We start from the raw sequence: 21366 nt of genomic DNA on the forward strand, positions 1-21366 counted from the left end.
GTGGGAGAGTGAATGGTTTACAAACTTCAGTTTCCTGTTGGAAAAGTCTGTCTAACAGTGAGATAAAGACGTGAACATGTGACCAGAGTCTTAGAGGAAGATGATGCAGGTGATGCAGGTCACGTGACCCTCACTGAGTCCACATCTCAACACCAACTGGTCCGTTTTTTGCTTATGATGGAGGTTTTTCACCCAAATATTTTAATCTCCCTGCTGCTGATGCTGCTGCTGATGCTGCTGCTGCTGCTGCTGCTGTGTCACTGGGTGGAGGTTTAAAAATAGTCATGTGCTGCAGACAAAAGCAGCAGAAAATGAGGCTCATTCATTCAAACACAAAAGTGATTGTGATCCAGGTTCCTGCAGAGGACAAAGACTCTGAGAGGAGATCAGGTTTCTGCCATGTGACGCTGAGGAATCTCACTGCTGCACACACACACACACACACACACACACACACAGGTGTGAAGAAAACACTCTCTAGATATTAAATATGAAAAATAAACTCAGTGGAAAAATGAAAAGTGGCATTAGTGCTCAGAGAGGTTTCTGCAGGATCATCAATGTCTACATTAATGTGACACCAGTGCAGATTAAATCAGATTATACATCACATCGCTGTTTATTCTTTCAATTAATAAATCAATTTTGTTTAGTTAACTATAAAATGACTTTTAACATTATTTAAAATCTCTTATTGTACAAAGAGTGACAGTTGTGTGACAGTTCTAATAACATAATTAGACTCAATGTCGTTTCTTACGCCCACAAAAGACGCAAATCACAGTAAAAACATCGCACAATCTCTCATTATTATAGAAAAGTGTGTTTTAAAAGTGTCAAACGTGACACAGAAGTCACACAATCTTCGTCTTTTTTAAAAAATGTTGTATTTTTCACCTTTTTGTCTCCTGAAACATCTGAACTATATAAAACACTTTAACTGCGTATATGTATAATAATGGATATGTATTTATTTCGTATTGAAATATGGTTACATATTCAGGATCATATTTCCTTTATTTTATTTATTATCGACGTCTAAATGTAAATCAGTTGTTTTATAGTTTTAAAAAAGTGATTTATTTGCCAGTTTAATGTAACGCCAGGTGTTGTGATTTGTGTCTCAATAGAAACTTTTCACCTTTCTACCACCGGAGGGAGCTAGAGAGACAGATTCACCAGTTCAACCGTCTTTTTTTTGGTAACGCTTCATTGACATGAATATGATTTCTGTTAATTCATTCGTTCATTCATTCATTCATTCATTCATTCATTTATTGTTTGGATATAAACTGTGATTCATTTACTGAGGTGACGTCGCTCCAAGTTCCGACTTCCGAGCTCCGATGTAAATGGAATGCGGCCAGAGTTTCACCAGAGTTATCTTTTAATAATGTCGATCTTTAAGAGTTCAAAAACGAATAATAAAATATCACAAGCAACAATAAATACGAATGTGACGACATGATAATTTTTTTTTTGTACATTTGCATAACTTAGTTAAAAAAATGATCACGATGATACACAATAATATCGTTTATTGTCTCTATTATTAGAGAGAGGACGATGAAAATAATAATTAAAACAAATCGTAGAGTTCAGAAACTATTTATTAAATCTCAAAAGCGACAATAAATGTTATTTTTTTACACAATCCCAGTCGATGAAAAACAGTTAAAGCTTGAAAATCTGTCAACAAATGAGCACAATTTAGCGATTTTTATGATGATACATGATAATACCGTCATTATCGACTCCAGCAGCAGGACCGTGTGTGTGTGTGTGTGTGAGGAGGAGGGGGGGTGAGGGGGGGTAAAGGGGGAGGATCGTGGACCTGATCCTCACACTGAAGTGAGTTTACACCAAACAGTCGCTGCAGGAGCGAACACACACACACACACACACACACACACGGTCCAGAGCTGGTTCCTGCGAAGACCTGCACCTCTGCTGTTGGACCTGCACCTGGACCCGGACCCGGACCGGGACCTGGATCCGGACCTGGACCACCTGGACTTTGGACCTACAGAAGGATTTACTGTTTATTTTGCGGCGGAGTTGGTGAGAGTGTGTGTTTGTGAAGAAGAGGAAAAGACGCGGCGGAGAGTCCTGAACCAGGTCTGAGTCCCGAACCAGGTCTGAGTCTCGAGCACAGACTCAGCACGGAGCCTCTGAACCTGCTCTTGCAGCCGCTGATCCCTCCTGGACCTCAGTCCTGGATCTTTACAGACCAGAATCTAACTGAGAATGCGCAGAGGGATTTCCTCTGCGCTCGGATAAAAACACACACACACACACGTTTGTGAGTTTGTGAGTTTGTTTCCCTCCGGACTGGATCTGGATTTAAAGCCGCTCCGGTTCACATCATGGCCGCGCGTGCAAACAGCTTCTTAACTCCGATCTGGATCTGGATCCTGATCCTAATCCAGGTCCTGTGTGTCTCCACTGGAATCCACGGTCAGTGTTTTTATGTGTTGAAGTTTTTACCACACAGATCCAGACAGAAATCATTCATTCATTCATTCATTCATGAAGTTACTGTATGAACATCCTGGAATTCCCTCCAGGACATTCCAGGAGTCCTGAATGTCCTGGAGGAAGCTCCAGGGCTCCTGGAATTCTTCCTCCAGGAGACGTGGAGTCCTGGAGCTTCCTCCAGGACAGTTGTGATCCTCGGAGCAGAAGTTTGTTTTTACATGAATGTGGAAACAAAGTTATTATCGAAATAAACATAGTTATTATCTAAATAAACATAGAAGTTAAAAAGTTTATTTTCGAAATCAGCAGGGCCGTAAAAACTACCTGCATGGGCCCCACACTGCAGTGAACTGATGATCAGTAAAGAAGTCTCTTTTCTGAGACAGCGCCCCCTGCTGGAGACGAGGGACAAACTTTAAAAAAACTAAAATGACTTCTTTGAACTAAAGTTCACGAGTTCCACGTCAACTTTGGTCTGAATTCACTCGTTCATTCATTTTTACGCGCACGTTTTTTTTTTTCAGTGAATTGTTGCTGTTATTTGTTATTAGATCAGATCAGATTAGATTAGATTAGATTAGATTAGATTAGATTAGATTAGATTAGATCCACACTGGGGAAATCCCCATGAATAAATTAGAACAAAAATTGTTAGAAAGAGTAGAAAAATAATAAACCTTTTGAATAATAATAATAATCCTCTTTTAAACAAAATAGTTACATTTTGTTGTGTAATCTGAAAAATCTAAATAAAAAGTTCTTAATTGTGGGATGTTTTCTAAATAAGATATGATAAGTTTATTATGAAAGAACATAAACAAACAAAAGTCTCACTCAACAATGATAAACTGTGGTTTAAAGAGTTTTTGCCGTTGAAACATTTTATAAGAGTTTTCTTTGTTCAGTGTTTGATGTGTGAATGTGTTTCAAACTTCAAAGTCAGCGAGAGAATAAAGAGACAAAAGTCCTGAGGCTGCGTTTATTATCAGCCTGAATTATCCTGAAGTCTGGATTAAAGTCACCTGAGTCGACCTCACTTCTTCACTTCTTCACTTCCTTAAACCTCCAAACACGTCGGTAAAAATCCGTGGAAGTCGTTAAAGTTTCATCAGGTTCAGAATCTTCTCCTCGCGTTTCTGCATCACTCTCTGTTTTTAGAATGAGAATAATTTAAAAACAAGCTGGAGAGCAAAGAAGAGAGAGAGAGTTTCTCTGCAGCAGCAGCAGCAGCAGCAGCAGATTCAGCTGCACTCACTGATTTCCACAGTTTTCAGAGTCATTATCTCGCTCTTCTCATCTCGGGCGAGCGTCCAATCTGCCTGGCAGCGTTCGCCTCAATAAAAGTGAAAGTTTCATGAAGGAAGATTCTCCACTGACTGATCCTGCTGAGGACGACCAGCACGCTTTAATCACAACCTCTTCATGTAGATGTTCTGTTTTACGTTAAAGCTTCTAAAAGTGGACCTTTAAAAGTACTCTTCCTGCCATTTTAACGTCAACTTTGTCGGAGCGCTGAGAAAATCCTTTCACACATTTTAATCATTAACTTGTCTAGAACATATGTACCGAGTTTGACGCGGCTAGCTCAAACGTGCTAGCGTGAGTTTTTTTTTCAAATGCGTAGACTAGCCGTTTTTTGTTTTTCCAAAATGGCCGACTTCTGAGTGGGCGGAGCTAATGGAAGTACATTAGAAGTTTTGTTTGGAATCATGAGGGCAACACGTCTACCAAGTTTGGTTAAAACCGCAACAACTATGTGCGACTTAGACACGATAGAAAAAAATCCTACATTTTGCGTTGAACGCAAATTTGGCCGCTTTTTCGTCCCGATCTAACTTTTGTCTGACCATGACCTGACTTCTGGTGGCGCTATAGAGCCCTTTACTTAGTCACCTTGATCCTGTTCGACTCAAGCAGACAGGAAGTAAAACCAGGAGCGGAGCTTAAGACGGAGTGAGACTGAAAACACAAACAAGCGCCCGTCGAAAGTTTGTCTGCGCCCGCCGCTGCTCTGCTGCTGTACGCTCACAAACGCTCCCTCAGCCAGGTCTGACGGAGCAAACCAATCACGTTGCAGTGTTTGTGTTTGTGAAGGACAAAAAAGTTACACACCGCAGCTTTAATTCTCAAAGGGAAAAAGCTTCAGGCCTGTGAATAAAAGTGTGTTTGAATATAAAACCTGGTATTTTCCCTCCATCCTCTCATTTCCGCTCTGACATTTACCTTCGCAGACTCTCGTTATTCAACTCATATTTGATATTTGAATGAAATCGGAGTCTGAATTCATTTGAATATTTTCATTTCCTCTGTGTTTCACTCACGTTTTCGACCAGTTCGTTTACAACAGAAGTGACGTCGCTCTGAGAACGTGAGCCATTCTTATCAATAGTGATCAATACTGATCAATAACAACAGTGTTGTTTTGTTTTCTTAGAGCATTAATGAAGACATGAACGTCACATTTTGTGCCGAGTCATTTCAAACACATCGTTCTCCAACTACGTAACACATGTTTGTCTCTATCTCAATGCTAATGCTAACGCTAACCCTCTTCTGTGTGGTCCTGCAGGAGCCTGCGTCTACGAGGGATCAGCGTACGCCGTAAGTGTCTTTTTAAAACCCAGTCTGGTGCTTTTTATTCTCATGATTTATTCACTGTGTGTGTGTGTGTGTGTGTGTGTGTGTGTGTGTGTGTGTGTGTGTGTGTGTGTGTGTGTGTGTGTGTGTGTGTGTGTTTGTTCTTGTATGTGTGTCTTTGTGAGGACATTTCGTCCGGTCCTCACGTCTTTTAAAGGACTTTTTCAAGAGTTCAGACCTGGTTTAGACCCGGGTTAGATTTAAGGGTGAAGGTTAGGCACTTAGTTGTGATGGTTAAGGTTAGATTAAGGGACTAGAGAGTGTATTATGTCTGTGTGTGTGTGTGTGTGTGTGTGTGTGTGTGTGTGTGTGTGTGTGTGTGTCATCTATAATTCATGGTGGATACTTGGAGGCTGTACTGATGATGATGATGATGGTGATGATGATGATGATGATGATGATTGCAGTGACTGTGGTTGTGATGAGTTTTTGTTGTTGTTTGGCTGAATCTCGTGCTGTTGTTGAGACGTTTTCAGTCTCAAGGGTTTGATTTGTCTTTCCAAACGTCTTCAGCTGTCACTGAAAGTCTGTTCAAACCTAATCTCTGTGTATTTTCTACACAAAAACAGACTGTTGTTATTTAATCTACATATAGAAATGCTAAATGTTCTGTATTTATGGATCACTTTTCTCGTCTTGACCACTCAAAGCTGCTTTACACTGTGTGTGTGTGTGTTCTTGTACTTGCGGCATACTGAGGACCAGTGAGGGTTTTTAACCAACAAAGTGAGGTCATTTGTACAAGCTGAGGACATTTTGGCCGGTCCTCACTTTGTTTTCAAATTTTGGACCAAAAATTTTGGGTCAAATTTTGTTTTCAAATTTTGGATGACATAGTATAGTGTGACGTTTTTGTCAAATTTTGGACCAAAAATGTTTGGTCATCTTTTTTTTCAAAATTTTGACCAATTTTTTTTCAAAATTTTGACCAATTTTTTTTCAAAATTTTGACCAATTTTTTTTCAAAATTTTGACCAATTTTTTTTTTCAAATTTTCGACCAAATTTTTTTTTTCAAATCTTCGACCAATTTTTTTTTTTTAATTTTCGACCAAAATATTTGTTTCCAAATTTTCGACCAATTTTTTTTTTCAAAATTGTATTTTCAAATTTTAGACCAACATGTTTATTTCAAATGTGTATTTCGACTTTTGAATGACATAGTATAGTTTGATGTTTTTGTCAAATGTTGGACGAAACATTTCTTGTCAAAGATTTTGTTGAATTTTGGACCAAAAAAAACCATGAAGTGTCATTCATGAAGTAGATATTTGTAATTGTGTTGATTTATAAAGTGGAAATGCTGGTCCTCAGTATGTGGCAAGTACAAGAATGTGTGTGTGTGTGTGTGTGCGACATGTTGAAACAGGAAAAACAAACAGAAGCTGAAGCTCTTTTCTTTTCTGCGTCTCATAGAAACAGAAAAATGAAAACACACCTGAGCTAAAGTTCTTAAATATTCCCAGATTAACACAGTGAGTGTATTAATAATCCCATCACTCTTCTCTTAAACCCCTTCTCTCGAGAACTGATTCTAAGATTTCATTCATTACATTTAAAGCCTCCGTGTCCTGACAGCAGATTATATTTTGGATTTTTTTTTTTAATCCCCTCATACATGTTTTTACAGATTATATCTCTGAGATTATGGAATGACCCAGTGTCAGTGTCGTTTAAAAATACGCTGTTATCATAAAAACGATCAGATTATTCAGATAATTTTTGAAAAAATCCCCCTGGTAACTTTGTGGGAACGATGTTGGGTTTATTTCTGTAGCAGCGTCACAGCGCCACACACAGGCCTGGCATATGTACTACAGTGTGTAGAGTCATTTTTGTGAATGGAGACATTTCTTGGAATATTTCCGGTTTAAAATCAGAGACAACAGATTTGTTTTTGTCCTGCTGAAGACGAAACACAAAGATCACGTTTCTTTTTATTTGTTGTAGTTTGTATTAAATATATAATCATGTTCTTCTTTTACAAGGTTAACAGGCACTAATAAATAAGAATATGTTGGATAAATAAAACAACAACATAACAGAATAACAGGTAATTTACATGTTGGACAAAACTTGGGAATTATGGGAACTAATGGGAATTGTTTGCACTGACCTGACCTGAGTTTGACTTTAGTTTGGTTTGGTTTGATTTTCGTTTAGATTAGTTCGGTTTGGTTTAGATTAGTTTAGTTTAGTTTAGTTTAGTTGAGTTTAGTTTAGTTTAGTTTGTTTTGGTTTGGTTTAGTTTATTTTGGGTTAGTGTAGTATTGGTTAGAATAGTTTAGTTTGGTCTAGTTTAGTTTATATTAGTTTAGTTTATTTTTGTTTGGTTTGGTTTAGTTGGGTTTGGTTTAGATTAGTTTGGTTTAGTTTTGTTTGGTTTGGTTAGGGTTGAGTTTGGTTTGGTTAGGGTTAAGGTTAGTTTGGTTGGGTTAGGGTTAGTTTAGTTTGGTTTGGTTAGGGTTAGTTTAGTTTGGGTTAGGGTTAATTTAGTTTGGTTTAGTTTGTTAGTTTAGTTTGGTTAGTTTTGGTTTGGTGTGGTTTAGTTTGGGTTATGGTTAGTTTGGTTTGGTTTGGTTTGGGTTAGTTAAGTTTGTTTTGGTTAGTGTTAGTTTAGTTTGGGTTAGGGTTAGTTTAGTTTGGTTATATTTGGTTTGGTGTGGTTTAGTTTGGGTTAGGGTTAGTTTAGTTTAGTTTAGTTTAGTTTGGTTAGTTTAGTTTTGGTTTGGTTTAGTTTAGTTAGGGTTAGGGTTAGGGTTAGGGTTAGTTTAGTTTAGTTTAGTTTGGTTAGTTTAGTTTAGTTTAGTTTAGTTTTGGTTTATTTTAGTTAGGGTTAGGGTTAGTTTAGTTTAGTTTAGTTTAGTTTAGTTTAGTTTAGTTTAGTTTAGTTTGGTTAGTTTAGTTTTGGTTTGGTTTAGTTTAGTTAGGGTTAGGGGTAGTTTAGTTTGTTCTGTGTGACAGAAATGAGTGTTCTGTGTTGAGTCAGAGAATCAGTGAGCTGGAACACGCAGGATGAACCTGAGGCTGACTGTGTCGCCTCTGCTCTGTGAGTCTGAAACTCAGAGAATGGGAGAAACAGAAAAACATCACTTATGTCACAGGCAACAACTGCTAATCTGTGTTAAAAGGCTGTAAAGAGACGACAGCAGAGAGGAGAGTTCTGCTGCTGGTGTCCTGCTGTGTTATCAGGATAATTACAGTGAAGACTGAGCATAACAGCAGTGACACACACACACACACACACACACACACACACACACACACACACACATACGGGAAAACATCCTGACTTTTCCTCGTGGCTTTGAAGATAATTGTTGGAGGATGTAAAGAGAGGAACGTTGTTTTAGGAGCAGGAGGGAAGAAGAGGGGGTTTGTGGGAAAAAAGGTGAAGTTGCAGAGACAGGTGAGACATGTGGACATGTTTGGACACAGTCAGAGGAAAAAAGAAGAAACAACCTCTGGAGTTCAAAGTGAAAAAAAAACCCTTTTCAACACCTGGAGTATAAAAATAACACACTTACATTTCTTAATTTCCTTTTAATTCAGTGTAGATTTTCTATTTTCCTCCATCTGGTCAAATAAAAATCAGTTAAATAAGCACTAAATTGAGCCGTCTCTATAATCGCTTCAATAAAAGTAATCATCTTTAAGTAGAAGTCGTGTAGAAAGTAAATCTTTAAATAAGTTAAATATTAAACGCGTGTAACTGATGTAATTCATTAGAAAATATCTTTTTCTAAATCAAACTTTCCAGTAGAACAAACTGATTTGTCAAAAACAACAACAACAACGACGACATATTTTGACTGATGCCTGAAGAAACCTGAGGTTTAATTAGTTCAAAATAAACTTTATTGACATGTGTGATAAATATTGTGCCTCAAGTCTAGAACTTTGATTAATTTCCTGAACCTTCTCTTTCTCTCTTTCTCTCTCTTTGCTCAGAGGCTTCATGTCTTTCATTAACAAACAGTGCTCATTATATTTGAGCTCCTTTTTATATCACTGTCATGGTCATTTCACACATGTGAGTTCAGACAGGAAACGTTTGTAAACCACTCACTCTCCCACACCAAACCCCCATCACGGGGGACACAGGAGCTGCTGGTCTACTGCTGCCTCGTGTGGTCACTTTGTGTCACTAAGTTAAGTCTAAATTAAATATTTAAAAAGCCAAATTCACAAAATAAGACTATAAATAAGATTTGAACTTAGAGATGGAGGCAGCAGTGGATACAGCAGCTCCTCTGTCCCTGCAAAGCTAAAATCGCTGATTTTCTCTATGGGGTTTGGTGTGGGAGAGTGAGTGGTGATGATGTGACAGATGTTTTGGCTGCAGGTGGTGATTAAATGACAGAAATAATAGAATTTCTGTATTTTGTTAATCTTGTTTGTCTTAATCTTAAATATAACTGAGAGTCACAATTACTTTAGTAAATGATTTAGTTCAAACATAAACTTTGTCACTCAGAGATTTAAAGCAGAAACACAGTCGTTCATGTGTGACTGATGTCGACTCTTTGTTTCTGTCCCCCCCCCGACTCTGCAACACTCTAATGGTCTTGCGTGACATTTTCTGTAAAACATTAATCTAAATAAATGTTTTAAAATGTCTCTTGAGTGACAGCGCGGTGGGGGTTGAGGGTTAGACGCCGGTTTAAATGATGCAGCAGAACAGATTGTGTGGTTTTACATATGAATCAGTGGGAGATTGAAGACGATGTTTGATGTTAAAATGTTCTCCCCGAAGCTGATCTTGACGTCTTTAAGTTTTGTTTCTGTTTGACAGTTTAAAAACCTGAGAATAATGGTCTCACACTGGTGTTTGTCATAAAAAACAAAGCACAGACTCCACAGATGTTCAGCTGTGCTTCAGTGATAACGACTGATGATCGTCTCCTCTTTGACTTTAAAGCTCTGAAATTAACCTTTTGTGTTTGTTTTTGCTCATTTCCTTTCATCTCCAGCTCTTTTTTATAGCGTTTTTACTGGTAAAATAAAGAAACTCAAAGACAATTCATGATAATATGACATGGAATTGCAGACAGAAATCTGAAGCAGTGAAACATGGCAATGAAACAGTGAAACATGGCAATGAAACAGTGAAACACGGCAGTGTAATGGTGAAACATGACAGTGAAAGATAGCAGTGAAACAGTGGAACATGGCAGTGAAACTGTGAGGCAGTGAAACAGTGAAGCAGCGAGGCAGTGAAGCAGTGAAACAGTGAGGTAGTGAAACATGGCAGTGAAGCAGTGAAACATGGCAGTGAGGCAGTGAAACTGTGAAACAGTGCGGTAGTGAAGCAGTGAAACAGTGAAGCAGTGAAACAGTGAGGCAGTGAAACAGTGAAGCAGTGAAACAGTGAAGCCGTGAGGCAGTGAAACAGTGAAACATGGCAGTGAGGCAGTGAAACTGTGAGGCAGTGAAGCAGTGAAACAGTGAAGCAGTGAAACAGTGAAGCAGTGAAACAGTGAGGCAGTGAAGCAGTGAAACAGTGAGGCAGTGAAACATGGCAGTGAGGCAGTGAAACAGTGAGGCAGTGAAGCAGTGAAACAGTGAGGCAGTGAAACAGTGAAACAGTGAAGCAGTGAAACAGTGAAACAGTGAGGCAGTGAAACAGTGAGGCAGTGAAACAGTGAAACAGTGAAGCGGTGAAACAGTGAAACAGTGAAGCAGTGAAGCAGTGAAGCAGTGAGGCAGTGAAACAGTGAGGCAGTGAAACAGTGAAGCAGTGAAACAGTGAGGCAGTGAAGCAGTGAAGCAGTGAAACAGTGAAGCCGTGAGGCAGTGAAACAGTGAAACATGGCAGTGAGGCAGTGAAACTGTGAGGCAGTGAAGCAGTGAAACAGTGAAGCAGTGAGGCAGTGAAACAGTGAAGCAGTGAAACAGTGAGGCAGTGAAGCAGTGAAACAGTGAGGCAGTGAAACATGGCAGTGAGGCAGTGAAACAGTGAGGCAGTGAAGCAGTGAAACAGTGAAGCGGTGAAACAGTGAAACAGTGAAGCAGTGAAGCAGTGAAACAGTGAGGCAGTGAAGCAGTGAGGCAGTGAAACAGTGAAACAGTGAAGCGGTGAAACAGTGAAACAGTGAAGCAGTGAAGCAGTGAGGCAGTGAAACAGTGAGGCAGTGAAACAGTGAAGCAGTGAAACAGTGAGGCAGTGAAGCAGTGAAGCAGTGAAACAGTGAAGCCGTGAGGCAGTGAAACAGTGAAACATGGCAGTGAGGCAGTGAAACTGTGAGGCAGTGAAGCAGTGAAACAGTGAAGCAGTGAGGCAGTGAAACAGTGAAGCAGTGAAACAGTGAGGCAGTGAAGCAGTGAAACAGTGAGGCAGTGAAACAGTGAAACAGTGAAGCGGTGAAACAGTGAAACAGTGAAACAGTGAAGCAGTGAGGCAGTGAAACAGTGAGGCAGTGAAGCAGTGAAACAGTGAAACAGTGAAGCGGTGAAACAGTGAAACAGTGAAGCAGTGAAACAGTGAGGCAGTGAAACAGTGAAACAGCTGTTGAGTTGCAGTGAGTTGCAGTGAGTTGCAGTGAGGCACAGACAGTTGCTTGAATAACATGCAGCACCTCGTCCTAATATATGAGCTGCAGCTTCAGGCCTGAATTCCTGACATAACAAGATGTAAATGTGGGACACGTCCAGATTAAACTGTCAGGTCATAGACACATTTTCATTTTCAGCTGCATCATCAACGCTGACTCAGCAGTTATTTAACGCAACACATGCATTTGTTGTATGAGTTACAGTAACATAGTTACACACGGACAGAGTGAGTTGTTTGAATAGTGTCTCTCTTTCTGTGGTTTGTCTTGTGAAGCCTGTGAGCTGCTGTTGCTGCTGTAGAAGACCATGAGAGGCTCTAACAGGATGTGACCGCTGCTGGACACAGATTGTGCATCAGTATAAAAGCAGCTCTTCCTCGGTGGATTAACACTCGGGCTGCGGTGATAATTCCTCGCTGTTGACTCGCTGTCTTTTTTTAACGTTTGCCACGTTTTCCCCCCGCGAGGAGCTGGAGCCTGCGATCAGAGAGAAGAAGACAAATCAGGCCCTAAATGTCGCCGGAGGACGAGAACGCAGCGGGAGGAGGAAAAACGCTGACATACTCGGTGAAGTCGTACGTTCACATACTTTAAAGATGATATATGTAAGACGTGTAGTGTGCTGCCGCTCAGAGCAGACGCACTTTCACTTTAAATCTGCGGCTGAAGATGACGATGGAGATGAAGATCAGCGTCATGATCTGCTTGTTCTTTTTTTTCCTCTCTTCACAAGTCAAGAAAAATGAATTCACAAAGTCATGTTGTGTTTTTTCAAAAGAACGTTTTCATAAAAGCGGGAGCAGAGAAGCAAACGCAGCCGACGTCGGGGATTAAATCTGGGATTAAATCTGTGAGACACAAAGATTCAAAGACAGAGTCACTGCAGGGAAACAAAGAAACAAAGTCACTGAATGGAAAACGTTTGAATCCTCGTACGTGCTGAGACACTGAGACACTGAGACACGTCCTCATGTCTCTGAAAAGACAACAAAAGACATGAAAAGACAGTTTATTCCCAGACTGATCACATTTATACAGAGGTCGACTCACACTGCTCTCATTATATCACTGTTGTACAAATACTTCAAATCCACATCCTGACTCATCACTTTTTTAATACTTTTACGTCTTAAACTTAAGTAGATTTTATATCAGAAAATGACTTTTGATACTCAATTACACTATATGTCATAAACTTTAAGGCTTTTACTTAATTAATATTATAAAAAAGTCACTTCAACTTCTTCCAAAGTCATTACATACATATGATTACATACACATATATATACATATAATACATAATAATTATGTTTTCTTCTTCTAGGCTTCTGTAGTCGTAGTCAAAAATTGGTTGAAAATTGATATTTTTAAGAAAGTCTGTTCACTTTTATTTTGTTGCACTTTAACCCGAATGGTAAAAGAGGTGAGAACTTGTCTCGAATAGTTTTTATTTGTCATTTGTCGTTTGTTTGAAAGAAGGAAAACGAATCGTGACGTAAGATAAAAAATCTAACGCGGAGTTTGGAGAAAATCCGGAGATTTTGTTTTGAAAACCATTTCAACATCCTCCTTGTCCTCTAATCCCAGAGAAAACACTGGGACTCTGAGCGTTGGTCTTAAACTGACTGTGTGTGTGTGTGTGTGCACTGTGTTTGAACGACCTTTGACCTCTGAGCTGAGAGCACTAACTCGCCTCAACTCGTTTTTTACTGCGGCTCAGTGGGAGACGACCACTCTTTGTCTCTGAGAGGAAACTCGGCGACACACTTTTATTTCACTGAGTTTCTCTGACAAACTCTGAAATCAGCAGAAAAATCTTCCCTGATCATTGATCACTGATCGTTGATCAGGAGCTGATTTTCCCTGACAGAACCAGCTCTGACCCTGAGTTTGACCCCCGGCCGCTCTCTCTCCTGGTGAGAGAGTGAACCGAGCGTGACTGAATGAGGACGTTTGAACGTTTGCTCCACAGTCGTCTCTTTGTCCTCACGTCCAGCCTCCTTTGTCTCCGCCGTGATTATTTGCCGCCGTAAAGAGCGTGAGATTAGCGCGACGGCGGCCGCCGGAGAGAAAAGAAGTGCATTTTTTGAATTCCTGTGAGTGAGTTGTTGTTGCTGTGAGCGTCTTTGACTGTTGTTTCACTAACTTCACCTTAACCTCGGTGACTTCAGCAGAAAAGAAGTTTGAAGCGTGTTTTTCATCACAATATTTCATCACAATCAGACGCTGATGTCACAGATTTTATGTCGGAGAAAAGAAGTGAAGTTTGGATGTCAATGTATTTATTTAGTTATTTATGAGGGTTCCTGCTGCTCGGCAGAGACTGACACCAACACATCCCATAATAATATTATCATAATAATAAGTCATGAATACAATATTAAGTAGTATCAAGCGACTTCAGGTCAGAGTGACCTCACTAAACCTCACTAGGAGAAAACACTGACTAGACGATCCAGTCCGGTCCAGATGATCCAGTCCAGTCCTGAGATCCACGGATTTGTGATCTCACAGAATCTCGCATGATTTAACGTGACTTCAGAAGTTAACAGCTGGTTTTTTTTTTGTACCATGTTTTGTGCTGATAGTTGAGGTTATTAGAACTTTTTTAAGATTCTAAACAAAAGTACGTAAACATCTGTTTCCCGGTCCGACTCGCTCTCATTGGTTATTGCGGGTGTTCCTAGCCACGCCCACAATCACTGTCCAGTCGTAAAAAATACTTTAATGATGTTAAAACCGCGTCTGTTAATCCCTCAGTCTACAGGATAATCTGTTCAAGTCAGACTCAAATCTGAGGGAAACCCCACGATTGTCGAAAGGGCCAGTCGTGTGTGGGGGGGGGCGGGGCTTAATCTGACCGAGGATTTTTACTTTTACTGTGAATTTCCCTTCTGTGGTGTTTCTCTCACAGTAAATGAGTCGTCGTGACCCTGAACTTTGACCCCTGATGTACTTTGATTTATGTATTAGTTTTTATCTGGACTTTAATGTTCCTGTTTTTGTTTAAACTGAACTTCGACCGGTGGGACGAGGAGGGACGAGGAACGACGGTCTGTGTCCTGACACACTTACAAACTCATACGAGGAGTTATTTCTGGTCGTTGGTGAAACAAAAAGAGCAAAAACAGATAAATCTCATGAAAATAAAGACGAGAGAGAGAGAGAAAAACAAATAAAGCAGCTAATGCTGTTACGGTGGACGTGGGTAATGTCTCACATGTCCTGACGTTGATGAGATTTTTCTATTAGTCTTTTCTATTTCCCTCTTGTTTCATGTGAACGTTCACATAACAATTGCGTCCAATTCCTCTGTGCAATGACAATAATGACATTGTGATTGTGCTTGTGATGAAATATACCGACAACACATTTTTAATGTTGCGCTGAGAGGAAAAACTTAAAAGAAAAGTCTAATATTGAGCTGCAGAGTTTCCTGCTCGTCCGTCACCGCGAAGCTGTGTTGATTCTGTAAGTTAGACGTTAATGTGGGAGTGAAAAAATAGACGCGGCGACTATTTTCAGCTGCGCTCGGGCGAAAAAGCCGACATTGAGCCCGGAGGGACGATAATAGAAGGAAACCAGAGCCGGACGATGACCTGAGCCTCAACACCGGAGCTCAGCCACAAAACTAGACTTTATCATGTTCACTGGAAATAGAACATCAGCCACAGAGGCTCCTGCTACACTCTCCTCCTTCAGCCTCTGAGGCTCAGCCATCATTAATCCAGAGTGTAAACACAGGCACACCTTCCACCATCGCTATCCTTCCTCCTCTTCTTCCTCCTCTTCCTCCTCCTCTTCCTCCTCCTCCTCCACCAGAGCAAAGGTAAAAGGACATTTATTCAAGAGCTGCAGAAAAAAAAAAAAAAAAAAATCCCCACTTGCATCTTATTTTGTAGGAGTTTCGTGGTTTTACATCATCCAGAGAAAAGCAACAGTCAGAGAAATTCACATAAATTAAATTAAATTAATTTAAATATAGAGCTATGGCATTATTTTTCCACGCCGTCTGAAAGAAAACAACACGACGTCAAAATAAAACATCCAACTGACAGAGAATGTGATTTCATTTGAGACATCATTTTTTATTTCCAGTTAAACTATAGATTTAAAATGACGAGATATTATTGCTTATATTATTAAATTAATATTAAATTAATCAGTTTGAGTGTTTTTTTATAAATAATACAAACCAGTTTGTGTGATTTTTCAACTTCTTAAAAACGGAACTGAACCATTTTGGATTAGTTTCTGCCTATAGTGATTTTTTTATTATTATACGTTTTATATTTGCATATAAAGTTGTTCCTTATGTTCAAAATTCTGTTAAGTGTCCCCAAAAACACCTTAAAGTTGAACTAAACCTAATTAAATCATGCTTTTGGCCCCAGTACCAAAATAAAAAAAATGACGTATTTACACCTGAAAACGCTAGTTTATACATTAAAAACACTAGTTTTTATAACTGTAAACACTAGTTTATACATGAAAACACTATTTTTTATAACTGTAAAAACTAGTTTTTACCTAAAACCACTGGTTTATACCCGGAAACACTAGTATATACATGAAAACAATGGTTTTTATACTTGAAAACACTAGTATCTATACCTGAAAACACTAGTTTTTATGCCTGAAAACACTAGTTTATACCTGAAAACACTTGTTTTTACACTTGTTTTCGTTTTATACCTGAAAACACTAGTTTTTACATCTGAAAACACTGTTGTTACACCCCTGAAAACACTAGTTTTATTCTTGAAAACACTAGTTTTTATATCTGAAAACACTCGTTTTTACATCTGAAAACACTAGTTTTATACTTGAAAACACTAGTTTTTATATCTGAAAACACTTGTTTTTATACCTGAAAACACTAGTTTTTACACCTGAAAACACTCGTTTTTACACCTGAAAACACTCGTTTTTACACCTGAAAACACTAGTTTTTACACCTGTTTTACCCTTTAAATCATAACTGTTATTCAGAACATGATGTTCATGTGTGAGGTGACGATGTTTCCTGCTGACATGTAGATACATGTGAGTTACAGACTCTTCCTTTAACTCCTCTAACTCCTTCCTGTGGCTCCTCCGCTCTCTGTTTGCTGACAATCTTGTAGTTTGTTGAAAGACAAACCAGGAGCTCGTCATCGGCTTTTATCTTGGTCCTCCTCCTCCTCCTCCTCCTCCTCCTCCTCCTGCTCCTCCTCCTCCTCGTCCTTCTCCTCTTGTTAATTTCAGTGAGGAATGTCGTTGTTCTTTGTCTCCTTGTCTCAGTGTCTCTTTGTCTCTTGTCTCCGTGTCTCACGTCCGTCTTCTGGCTCAGGTCTGCTTTTGGCCGAGAGCCAAAATCTGCCCAAAAAAAGAAGAAGCTTGTGTTCTTTGTGTTGACGCTGATACAAATCTCCAACAACCTCATCTCTGTGGAGTCGCTGTAATCTCTGCACGACATCTAATTCAGATTTTTTTTTTTTTTTTATGTGTGCCTCTGCGGGGCATGAAGGCCTAATCTCATGTTTAATCCAGATAACGGCAGCGTTCCTGAAGAGGACTGTGTGTGAGTGAAGTGGAATATTTTGTCTGTCTCTGAGACGTTTTTATCGAGCTGCTTGAATTCAAACTCTTTACCTGGTAATTTCACACTTTTCCGACAACATCATCTGTTCGTGTCTCTGTGAGCGGCTGCGAGGAAAAAGAATTACAGTGAACACGTTTATTGATCTGCGGCCGTCGGTGCTGGAAACTTCACCAGAGTCCAGAGACGCCGACGTAGCAATAAAAACACATTTGTCTCAATAAAATCAGTGCAAAACTCAGCAAATAATCATAAAAAACACGTTTAAGACGGTAACACGTCAGTATTCAGGCTCTTTAAAAACAAATGTGTAATATAAATGATGTTCTGGATGTTTGTAGTCGAGTCAAATCATACTGTTTTTTTTCAGATTATTACTAATTAATGAGGCGGATAGAGTAACGTATATGTGGAACCAATATTAATTTAAATAAAAGTAAAAAAAAAAACATGTCTTTAATAATTTACTAACTTCAGTTTCCTGTTTGTAAACCACTCACTCTCCCACACCAAACCTCATAGAGAAAATCTGTGATTTTAGCTCGCGGGGACACAGGAGCTGCTGGTCTTCTGCTGCCTCGTGTGGTCACTTTGTGTCACTGAGTTAAGTCTTAAATGAAATATTTAAAATGCCGAATTCACAAAATAAGACTATAAATAAGATTTGAACTTAGTGATGGAGGCAGCAGCGGATGCAGCAACTCCTGTGTGCTGTGACGTTAAAATCGCTGATTTTCTCTACGGGGGTTTTGGTGTGGGAGAGTGAGTGGTTTACAAACGTCTGTCTAACAGTTCAGGACATGTACGAGGAGATAAAGACAGAACAGCAGCAGCAGGGACTTGATGTCCGTGCAACATCTGGATCTGTGTGAACAGTTAACGTCGTCTCCACTGTAATTTGTGAGGGAGCGAGGTGAGGAGGAGGAGGAGGAGGAGGAGGAGGAGGAGGAGGTGTAGCCTGGGAAACAAGAACAGTCTGTCATTAGTCGGTGGACTCGTTAACCTGTGTGGCATCTGAGGAGGAGCGTACAGGTCACTGTGTCCTCACTCTAACGTTAGAAACCATGTAGTTCAGCAGAGTCGCCCCCCGGTGGCTTTTCATTGTATTCTTCTTCTCGGTTGTCTTCGGTAGGAATCTGCGTCCATTAGTTGTGGCGTGGACGCAGACGATTGTTAGCACTTGTGAGCGAAGAGTTAGAAAGTGTGAATGGAGGCTTCTTACGCTGAAGGATGTGAAGGTCACGGAGACCCGAGATGATCGCTCTTTCTTTGAATGGAGCTGCGATCGATGCTGGCGCTTTTATTGATCCAGACGATAATAGTCTGAAGGAGACGAGTTGTTGTAACTGAGAGACGACGCAGCAGCAGCAGCAGCAGCAGCAGCAGCAGCAGCAGCAGCAGCAGCAGCAGCAGCGTCTCCACTCCTGCTGACTCTGGTTTCTGCTCATGAAGACGAGGAATAGGAGCTTCTGTTTACCCGGAGACACTGAAGACGGCAGCTCTTCAGTGTCTCTGCAGGGACTCGTCCTGAACCATTCAATCGATGACTCAATTAATCTGCGACTCATTTAAATTTCACTGGTGCTGGGAAAAAAAACGTCACAAGAAAAGTTTGACAGAAAAACTCCAGATAAAAATCATTCAGGAACATGTTTCCCCCTCAGGATACTATGTGTGATGTGAACGTGTGAAATGTCTTCATCACTTTCCTGCAGCAGCAGCTGCTCGTCTTCACGTTGCATCATCTCGCTCGCTCACATTTGGCTTCCTGCATCTGCGTCTCTTCTTCATCTTCATCTTCACATTCATCCCCTCACTCACTCACTCATTCACTCACTGTTGTTTTTATGCGTCTCAAACGCGTCGCTCAGGAGAATCTTCTCTCCGTGCAGTGACATCACGTCTTCATGTCTCCTGCAGGAGCTCAGGAGACCAAGTCAGACATCATTTTCCTCAATTAATGAAGAGAGATAAAGAGAATGTGGAGCATCATCTTTTAAAACACACCATTAAACTCGTGTCTAATGTGCTTTTTTAGTCGTTTTCTTCTTCCTGCTGTTTTATTTCCTCTCATCTGCGTGAGATGGTTAATGAAACCTTGGCTTTATTGTGCTCCTCCTCCTCCTCCTTCTTCTTCCTCTTCTTCTTCTTCTGCTTCTCTTTGTTTCACTGACTCATGTAAAGTTCACCCTGAAACCAGCTTCATCCTGATTAGCATGAGTGTGGCACGAGTGTGTGCTTGTTCAGGGCTTTGGCCTCCACTCGTCTTCTAATGAAGGATTAGTGTGCGAGTGGAAGCGGAGTAAGCAGAAAACAGCCGAGCTCATGAATATGAGTCAGCCGTGTGATCGGCTCACGGTTCTTCTGATGGAGGTCCACCAACTCCTTTTAAAACCTAAAACCTCAGCTCTTTGCTCGAGACTCTGGGCTTTAAAACGTTAACACGCTGACCTCTGTGACCTCTGTGACCTCTGTGACCGCTGTGACCTCTGTGACCTCTGGTTCACACACAAAAGGCTGCTTGAATGGAACAGGTGAAAACAGAGCAGCTTTGAGGGCAGTGATCAACGAAGAAAGAGGAGGAGGAGGAGGAAGAAGAAGGGGCAGCACACTTTTATTCAGGTTTTATCCACATGAAAACACAGCTCTCCCTCAACAATTAAAAATTAAAGGTGCCATATGTAAGAATGTGGCCAAAAACAGTTACTACATTCAAATTCTTTTAGGTTTCGTTTTCTGACGTAACTGGCAACCCATGGTTGCTCGGCAGCTGAGACTCTACTGACTGCAATGATTGGTAGACGGCGGTAGGTGGCGCCACATGCCAAAACATGATTTGCAGTTTGCAAAATGTTTTTTTTTTTATGCAAATATTTTGTCTGTACTGTTGTTGGTGGTGAGTTCAGTTTGTTATATGAACATTATTCCTGAGTCTCTGTGACATATTAGGCCAGTTGCTTTAGATTTATTACAAAATGCACCTTTAAAAAGCCACCAAAACGACTGTAAACGCTGCAGTACATATGCCAGGCCTGTATGTGGTGCTATAACGCTACAGAAATACACCAAAAATGGAGAGGAAGACGTGTAGCATGTGTGCTGTATACAAAGGCCGATAAAAATTAGTGCTGGGCACGTTAGCGTTAACGCACATTAATGAACGGCGCGTTTCCATGACGACTGACCGAAGTGTTTACGCGACTCCCGATTGTTAAAATGAGTCTCTAAAGAAACGCTAAACTTTAAAAACAGAGGCACACATACGCAGTATGTGACAGGCCGCTCCAGTTCTGTGGGCGCGCTAACGGCGCTAAAGGAGCTTACGCAGCTAACTGGTAAACGTTGCCTGGACTCCGTTGCCGCGGCACGTAAACATGACGCCACGTGCGTCTTTTTTTACGGTCAGTCGTCATGGAAACGCATCACGTTAACCGTTAACATGAGAAAGAGGTGCGGCTATGACATCATCGTTTCCACAAAGTAGCTCCTCCTGAACTTGTTTTCCGTCTCGTCAGATTCCGCAGACTTCACGTGTTTTCTGTTCTCCTGAAGATCAGTGGATCACTAGTTAAATGAGTCGTTAACCAGGAAGTCGACAGCGCCGTGTACTTAGCGATGACTGATTCTGCCTCTCTGCTCTGTAATTACGCTGCAGCTCTGGGCTCCGCTCTGTGTTCTGCTCTCTGCTGAGAATCAAAGCTCTGGAGGGCAGGAAGTTTTTTTTTTCTCTGCAAAGTGCAGATTAGACTGTGATGACTTTGTCCAGAGGCCTGAGGCTGTTGATGCTGCGGAGACAGAGCGTGAATACAACAGGAGGCTAATGGACGCTGAGGTGCTGAAGGACTCGGCCTCAGAGGAAACACTGCGGAGTAATATCAGCGTCTGAAGAACCAAGAGACTGTAGAAGAAGAAAGACATGAGTGAAACCAGTGAAAAGACAAGGACAGGAAGTAAAGAAGACGACAAAGTAACAAAAGCAGGGGAAAAAAATGTTCTGTCAAAGTTCAAACAGAAAACTTCACTGAGAATGAAGAATAAGGAAAAGAGCAACAGTGAAAGTCAGACGTTTGAGTCAGTGGAGCAGCACAGACGGATTTACTGCGTCTCCAAGGAGACG

At 40.5% G+C, this 21366-nt stretch overlaps 1 protein-coding gene across 1 annotated transcript in view; it reads left to right on the forward strand.

The window, feature by feature from the left end:
* The first annotated feature begins 2263 nt into the window (after window positions 1-2263).
* Window positions 2264-21366, forward strand: part of fras1 (Fraser extracellular matrix complex subunit 1) — a 147706-nt gene continuing 128603 nt past the window's right edge. The window contains exons 1-2 of the mRNA XM_083905303.1: window positions 2264-2457; window positions 5048-5079. Of these exons, the coding sequence (XP_083761429.1) occupies window positions 2367-2457; window positions 5048-5079 (123 nt within the window). The 5' untranslated portion in view covers window positions 2264-2366. The remainder of the gene's footprint in view (window positions 2458-5047; window positions 5080-21366) is intronic.

Source organism: Microchirus variegatus (assembly GCF_963457635.1).
Source record: "Microchirus variegatus genome assembly, chromosome: 18".
In the NCBI taxonomy this organism is placed as follows: Eukaryota; Metazoa; Chordata; class Actinopteri; order Pleuronectiformes; family Soleidae; genus Microchirus; species Microchirus variegatus.